At 43.1% G+C, this 8,597-nt stretch overlaps 1 protein-coding gene across 1 annotated transcript in view; it reads right to left on the bottom strand.

Annotated features, from left to right (window-relative positions):
• Window positions 1–239: 239 nt before the first annotated feature.
• ZRANB3 (zinc finger RANBP2-type containing 3) overlaps window positions 240–8,597 on the bottom strand; it is a gene marked incomplete at its 3' end in the record, with an annotated part of 216,291 nt that continues 207,933 nt past the window's right edge. Inside the window, exons 17-19 of the mRNA XM_023764016.1 lie at window positions 2,554–2,729; window positions 897–1,299; window positions 240–311 (exon numbers count right to left, since the gene is read on the bottom strand). Of these exons, the coding sequence (XP_023619784.1) occupies window positions 240–311; window positions 897–1,299; window positions 2,554–2,729 (651 nt within the window). The remainder of the gene's footprint in view (window positions 312–896; window positions 1,300–2,553; window positions 2,730–8,597) is intronic.

Below are 8,597 nucleotides of genomic sequence, written 5' to 3'. Positions count from 1 at the left end.
TCCCCATAGGTGCTTCTTTTTTTTTTTTTGGAAATCAGACCCGGGATCCTTCGGTCTATGGGCTGACACTCTATCCACTGAGCCAAACCGGCGAGGGTCCTCATAGGTGTTTCTTGATGTAATGTATCATCTGTTAAGATCTCTTCCCCAAATAATTTAACAAGAATCTAATTAAGCCTCTATATCTTATAACCATTATTCTGGAAATCAGGGGGGTAGAGAACCATGTCAGATAATACCATGAGAATACAGGGAGACACATCCAGAATGTGGGAAATCCTATAGGCAAATGATCCAGTGTCCTCAGCAATCTATGGTGTAAAAAAAGAATGGGGCAATACAGAGTAAAGAGACCATACGAGCATGACTAAATGCCATGTGTCATACTTCAAAGGGCCATACTTTGATCTAATCTGAACAAGTCATTTTCAGATTGTCTGAAAAGATATTTTGGAGACAATCTAGGTGGGAAACCAAACACAGACTTATTATAATCAAGAAATTACCATTGTTTTGGTAATGGCTATTGGGGTATGGCATTAAATTTCCAAGACAGACAGAAAAAAAAGAGGGAGGGAAAGAGGATGGGAAAGAAGGAAGTCTTTATCTATGAGGGATACATAACGAAAATATTTAAGGATGAAATGAAGTGTTGTCTGGAATTTGCTTTAAAATAATTCCAGGAGAAAAAAAAGAATTGAGGTAAGGGACAGATGAAAATTAAGGCAAAGATGTCGATAACTGTTAAAGTTGGGTGATGGGTTATGGGTTCATCATTCTCTCTACTTTTGTGTGTATATTTAAGATTTCCCATATGAAAAGTTAAAAGGAGAGCGAGTCAGAATCCATCCCTCAGTACAACGCTGCCTTCCGTCTGCCACACAATTAGAACTTACCTGATCTAGAGGGAGCTTTGAGGTCCAGGTAGCATCCAGAAGACTCTTCCGCTGACTTTTAGGAGCGTCTCTCAGACGTAAAAAGAGCTCTTGTGCGTTCAGATGACACAGCTGACACACACCATGTTCAATTTCAAATACTTTGGCTCGCAGGTAACTGTTGTTAGAACGAATCCGAAACTCCTCCTGACAGTTCAGAGAGCAAAACCGTGAGTCCCAAGCGCTCGCTTTGCACTCTTGCTTCGTTTGGCCCGTGGGCTGCTGACAGCGGAGGCAAAGTGGGTTTCCTTCGTTATCCACAGCTTGCAGGTAGCCTCTGGACGCAGGCGGCTTCACAGCGAGACCAGCTTGCGCTAGGCAGGGAGTCGGAGGTGGGACAGAGGCTCCATCTTCAAGACACTCCCTAGAATTGAACAGAACATGGCTAATTAATACACTAGTCTAAATAAGCCTAACTTCACATAATGGTCTTCAGGATTTCTATGCTGATAAACAGTAAACATAGAACCCGCAGATTCTGTGATTCTATGTGGAAATGAAACACTACAGTCAGCACTCTCGACTCCATGCCAAATACAGGGAAGAATGGTGTGTTTAAAAAAGTTAATTTGAATACAAATGTGCCGCATCTCTTGGGAATTTAGATATCATCAAGTTAAACAATCAGACTTGGAAACATCTGGAGAAGTTAGAAATGCTCTTCAGGCTGGGACAGGACTGGCTACTGTGAAATCCCAGCTGAAGCTCTCCAATCGGTGCACACCTCCCTGGGACACAGCCCCTTCCCAAGGCTCCCATGGACCTGTCCTCTGGCTCCGCTGGCCCACGGGAAACAGTCACATCTGTAAAGTGACTGGGCCAAGTAGCTAACAGTGTCCATAGGGTTAGAACCGAAGACTTGCTAAGCATATGCCTCCTACAGGTAAACTCAGAGTCTGACTGAATTAAAATTAGAAATGAAACGTGGTAGGACATGTGCTCAATTTGTTAGGATAAAAGGAAAAGGGGCCCTAACCGGTTTGGCTCAGTGGATAGAGCGTCGGCCTGCGGACTCAAGGGTCCCAGGTTCGATTCCGGTCAAGGGCATGTACCTTGGTTGCGGGCACATGCCCAGTAGGGGGTGTGCAGGAGGCAGCTGATCGATGTTTCTCTCTCATCGATGTTTCTAACTCTCTATCCCTCTCCCTTCCTCTCTGTAAAAAAATCAATAAAATATATTTTTTAAAAAAAGGAAAAGGGGTATTACTTAATTGTGTTGAAAAGGCCTATGTGGGAATTACAACCGCTGTTTGCCTATGTTCTACGCTGCTTATTAGAAGCGTTAGAAGAAAACTTCTTAGGAAAGAAAGAACTCAGTATTAGGGGGCAGAGGCCAATTTGACCTCAGGCCTCCTAGCATCTTAGTGGCCTGGGGCAGGTCACTTGGTCTACCTGGTCTCAGGGTCCTCAAAATAACCTTCTTGTCTCTAATTACCAAGATGAGGCCATCATGTGCCTCACAGGGTTGCTATGAGAACTGAAGAATTACTGTATTGTGAAAGCTCTTTGGAACCTGTAAGGTGGCCACACAAGGGAAAAGCACAATTACAAAAATGAATGCAAAAATGGGAAGCAGTGGTCTCAGTGCTGCTGTGCCCGACCAGTAAGCAGGCCTTACTTTGTAGAAGTGTCCTGCGGCCCAGCCTCCTTGGTGATCAGGCGGACATGGCCCCCCGCATTCTTCACTTTGTCCATCGAGGCTGCAGCAACGTCTTCTTTAGTTATGTACCTAAAACAATGACCTGTTAGGTAGATGTTCTCTCCCTGGTAAGACATTTCCTGTTCACATCGCTCCTTGCAAAGGAGAGAAAAAGCGAGATCCAAGTCTATTGGTTATGTGATGCCAAAGTTAGGGGATGACATTTTCTTCCTTTATATTGGTCACCACGTGTGGGAAACACATTTCTTTCTTCCACATTAGATTTATTTTTCAAAGAAATTCAAGAGCCATTCAGTGTTCTACGGACCCATTTTCCTTAGAGGGAAAAAGGAGTGGGCGTAGGGATAAGAAACGATGGAGCGCATGCACACTGACAGCCTTAGGTAGAGTGCAGGAAATCTCTAACAGCGGTTCCCCTCTCCTGGCCTCCTCTTCATGGTTCCATAAATCACCTTGATCAGTTGTAATGATCAGCATTTCAGGTAAAGTGGTTCTCTTTTTAGTTAAACAGGTTCAATCACATCTGCCCTAATCTCAAGGTTGTTCCCATTATTATCAGCCCATCTGGGTTTACAGAACTGCCACTGAAGTGAAGCCACTCTTGCTGTGGGATTCACGGCACATCAATCCCACACAACGGTGTAGGGGCTGGAAGTGAGGAGGAAAGTTATTCCAATTAAAGGTGATGGGGGAATGTAAGTAGGTGAAATGCAATTACCCAATTAAGTCCTTCTAATTAGCATGGCCCAGTTTCTCTGGTAGTTAACACCTATTATCGTTTTTTTAAAAAAATCAGTTCAAACATAAATTTCTTCATTTGTTGAGTACTTCATCTGGGAGCTTGACAAAATCAAACTTAAATCACAATGGAATAGTTCTGCAATTGTAGGTAAATTTTAGAAATGTGCTTTTATGTTGTTAAAGTAGATTTAACAATAGATTTCCTTCTTCTTATAAAGTATTTTATTACTTTTCAATTAGGTGACACATACTGCACATATTTCAAAATTCGAACGACAGGCAATAGTGTATTTCCCATCCTTTTCACCTCCCCCAAAGCTATCTCTGCTGCTAGTTTTTAACAAATCCTTTTAGAAACAGTTTTTTTTCTGTATATAGGTTATACATTTTATTTACTTATCTCAGTATTTTTACAGACACATAACTCATAGCACTAAATTTAACATTTTAAATTTTACAATCCAGTGCATTTTGGTATAGTCACCAGATGTACTACCATCACCACTACCTGGTTCCAGAACATTTTTATCACCTCAAAAAGGAACCTGAACTCACTAGCAGACACTCCCCATTACACCCGTTCCCTTTCAAAACAAATGGTAGCATCACATACATAGTCGTCGCCACCTTGCTCTGTTTACCTAACCATACATCTCAGGATCTCTCCTCGGCACACACAGAGTTGCCCTCTGTTTTAAATGGCTGCAGTATTCCATTATTTGGACAAACCGTGTATCTAACCAGCCTCTGATTAATGGGCATTTCGGTTGTCCCAGCCTCTGCTGTCACAAACAACGCTGTCATAAATATCACTATACATGATCTTTTCTACACATGAAATAGATATAAAATAAATTCCCAGAAGTAGAATTGCCAGGACAGAGTCTTGGTGCTTTAAATTTGGGTAGCTTCTGAGACATTGCTCTCATTTCAGTTTGTTCCAAATACAGACTCACCAGTAATGACTGAGAGTGCCTGTTTCCTCACACTTCCACTAGCACCAGGTATGTCATTTGAAAACTTCTTGCACCAAAAGGTTGCTGGTTTGATTCCAGGTCAGGACACATGCCTGGGTTGCAGGCTCAATCCCCAGTCCCCAGTAGGGGGAGTGCAGGAGGCAGCCGATAGATCAGGGGTGGGCAAACTTTTTGACTCAAGGGCCACAATGGGTTCTTAAACTGGACCGGAGGGCCGGAACAAAAGCATGGATGGAGTGTTTGTGTGAACTAATATAAATTCAAAGTAAACACCATGACATAAAAGGGTACGGTCTTTTTTTTTTTTTTAGTTTTATTCATTTCAAACGGGCTGGATCAGGCCCGCGGGCCGTAGCTTGCCCACGGCTGCGATAGATGTTTCACTCTCACATCGATGTTTCTCTCTCTCTCTCTCTCTCTCTCTCTCTAAAAATCAATAAAAATATTTTTAAAAAGAAAAGTTCTCTGTTAATGGTGATAGGTATCTCATTATAGCTTTAAGTTTGCATTTCTCCTGTTAAGAGTAAGGGTGATTATCTTTTCATACATTTGCATTTCTACTGTGTGTCTTTCTTAAAGCAATAAAGAATTATAGTGAATTCCTTTAAAATTCTCTAATTTTAGTTTGTAAACTCCTCCCACCCCCCATTTCTTCAACCATTTTATTCCCTTGACAAAAACACTTCACGAAAGTATTTCAGTGGATTCTAAATGAACTAAAAAGCTTCATAGCTCTGAGGGGCGAAGGGATATTAAGTCTTGCCTTAGGTATTATTCAATGTTTAAAAGCTTAGAAACCTAATTCAGTAACTTTAAAAGATGCTGCAAAATCTATTCAGAGATTTAAGAACTAAAAATAACCTTTCCTACAAGAGTTTTTAGCACAGATTTTTGGAAACCATAGGAACAGATTAATCAACTCCAAATGGAGGGGGCAGAGGGATAACTTTTCAAACATAGCTGTGAGTTACCAATATTTAATTTTCCACTGAGGTTTGCTATGAAGTTCATGTAAGTATATCAACTCTCAAAAGGATTATGTAATTCCCACTTTTGACAAATAGGGAAGGAAGAATGTTGTCTGCTACCTACTTCCTGGATGGGGCTGCGACAGAGGACGGCAAATTTTGTAAGAAGAGAGGAGTGAGTGTGTGTGGAAAGTGGTCCACCCCAATGAAAACCCTGCTGGCTCCAGGTTGCCCACCTGCTTTGGAGATCAGCTGTGGCTGGAGGATAACTAGTTGGCATCCTAAACTCAACAGGGCTCCACTGGACCAGGCCTGCCTCTGCTGAATGGGAACTCACTTAGGAACCGAACAATGGCTGGTGACCTTGGCTTCTATTCACACTGAAGAGTGAGCTGCTCAAAAGCTGACTGCAGGCCCTGAGCTGGGATGAGCCTGAAAACTGGTGGACAGCACTGGAGGGTAATCTAATTGGGGATTTAGCCATTGCTTTTGGGGGGAACTCCTAAAAAGCAGTACCTATTTGTCTTTATTCTAAGGCCATTCCATTTTTTTCAGAGATGAATCTTCTGCCTAGGGAATGAAATGTGGCTGCTGGTCATCTGGAAGTTGAGTGAAGAATATGGAAGCACAATGAGCCTGATGCCAACCTTGGTTCCACTTCTCTAGAAAGTAAACTGGGAGGACAGTGGGGGAGGCACCCAGTGTCTAACCCTCCTCACAAGACTTCCACTCAGCGCTGCTGCGCAGCCCTGCCCTTCACACCTGCTTCCAGAGACGTGGTTACTCCACTTTACTGAGACTCAGTGGGTTCCACAGTGCGATCTGCATGCTTCCTCAAGGTACCGCCCTCTACGGGGACGCAGTTTCATTGTCATGCTCTGCTAAGTCAGTTTCCCTGGAGCCCTCCCTCTCTAATCAATGACCAAGGTCTTCAGAACTACCTCCTTAGCACCGCTCTCCGTTTTCTCCATTCCCATTGCTAATGACTTCATAAAAACCCCTCATCTTTTGTTCTTTCCAGGTCTACTACAATAGTCTTTTAATTTGTGTGGTAGGCAGAATTTAAAGACATCTCCCTAGGATTCCTGTCTCCAGCATCCAATCAATAACTCATCTAGGTCAGTGGTCGGCAAACTCATTAGTCAACAGAGCCAAATATCAACAGTACAACGATTGAAATTTCTTTTGAGAGCCAAATTTTTTAAACTTAAACTATATAGGTAGGTACATTGTTATTAACTAATTAGGGTACTCCTAAGGCTTAGGAAGAGCCACACTCGAGGGGCCAAAGAGCCGCATGTGGCTCGAGAGCCGCAGTTTGCCGACCACGGATCTAGGTAATGCTGTAAAAGGACCTTTGCAGATGAAATTAAATTTACTAATCAGCTGACCTTAAGATAGTAAACAATTCCAAGCACAAGGAGTTCACACAACTTTGTTGGCCCTGAGATGTAGGGATCCTTGTACTAGAACTAGGAAGAAGCCTCTAACAGCGGTTCTCAACCTGTGGGTCACGACCCCTTTGGCGGTTGAACGACCCTTTCACAGGGGTCGCCTAAGACCATCCTGCATATCAGATATTTACATTACGATTCATAACAGTAGCAACATTACAGTTATGAAGTAGCAACAAAAATAATTTTATGGTTGGGTCACAACATGAGGAAGTGTATTTAAAGGGCCAGAAGGTTGAGAACCACTGCTCTAGAAGCTAAGAGCAACCCCCAGCTGAGAGCCAGCAAGGAAACCTAAGTCCTACAACCACAAGGAACTGAATGCTGTCAACCACCTGAATGAGCAATGGATCCTTCCCAGACTATCAGTAGAGCCCAGCTGGCCCACATTTTGTTCTCAGCTTTATAAAATGCAGAGCAGAGAAACCAGCAGAGAAACTCAGGCTTCGACTTATAAAACCCCAAGATGATAAACCACTGTTGCTTTAAGCTAATGAGTTTCTGATAATTTGTCATGATAGCAACAGAAAACTAACTCAACTCATCTCTGCAACTGGAGTATCACCCTTTCAATCTAACCTTCCAACTGCTGCCAGAGTGAGCTCTTAAAAACACAAGTCCAACAGACTTACTTTGCTGCTTGTTAACACATGTGGTATCTATAAGATATCACTGCACATCCTATATAATAAAAAGGTAATATGCAAATTGACCAAATGGCAGAACAACTGGTTGCTATGACCTGCACTGATCACCAGGGGGCAGACACTCAACACAGGAGCTGCCACCAGCCCGAAGGCCCCAATCCCTGGATCGGGGCCAATCTCTCGGTCTCTTCCCCTGCCCGGCAGGCTCCAATCACCCGATGGAGAATGGGGAACAGGGGGGGGTGGCGACAGGGGGTGGAGCCGGCTGCCGGCAGCCTGGGAAGATGGCCCTGATCGCAGGCCAGGCCTAGGGACTGTACCTGTGCACGACTTTCATGCGCCAGGCCTCTAGTAATTTTATAAGTAACTTTGGTTTGTATCAATTTTATCAGACTTGCTTTTAGCCTGAGCAGTCACCTTTCTCAAGCCGGTTCTTTAAGTGGTCATCCATGTCTGATGGAGAAGAAACTAGAAATGGCTGGGGTTAACTCTGACTGTGGTTATAAAAATGAGAAAATAGAGAGGACTAGAAGAAGTATTGAGAACAATAAAATAGGCATCATGCTTTTTGTTATATGTGTGTGCATATATGTATGAGTAGGTGTGCGTATGTATAAACACACACATATTTTAAATGTATTTTTTCATATAAAGTAATACATGCTCCTGAGAAAAATTCAGTACTGAAGACATTAAGCAAGAGTCCAAAACTGGCAGCTCATAAATAAACCAACTCCGCAGAGTCATGCAGTAGTTTATTTTTAAATCTGAATTTAAATGATGTTAGATCGGTTGTGCACTTTACAATTTGCCATAGTTCCATCTCCTGCCCCATCTTTTCCTAGTTTTACACCTGACCTCATTTGTTCATTTACGATGCCTGCTTTGTTTTCGTCATTAGTTTGTGATCCTGGAGTAAAGTACAAAGTTCCTACCATCTCCACAAGTCCCCTAATCTGTGGTCTACAGCAAGATTGCTCAATGGTGGCACTCCTGACGCTCTGACACAGAAAACTCTTTGCTGGGGAGTGCAGTGCTGCTCCCTGCAGGACTGTTATCGATACCCCAGGCCTCTGGCTGCTAGGTGTTCCCCTGCTGTGTCCCCCGATTTTGACAAACTAAAAGTTGTCACCCTGGGGGTAAAACTGGCCCAGCTGGAACCACTGTCCTAGAGAAAGCTCTGGGGAGATTTTCTGAGGTATCCTTCCAGACACT

This window comes from Myotis lucifugus, unplaced genomic scaffold (assembly GCF_000147115.1).
Source record: "Myotis lucifugus unplaced genomic scaffold, Myoluc2.0 scaffold_312, whole genome shotgun sequence".
Lineage (NCBI taxonomy): Eukaryota > Metazoa > Chordata > Mammalia > Chiroptera > Vespertilionidae > Myotis > Myotis lucifugus.
This window is presented reverse-complemented; position numbering and strand designations above follow the sequence as displayed.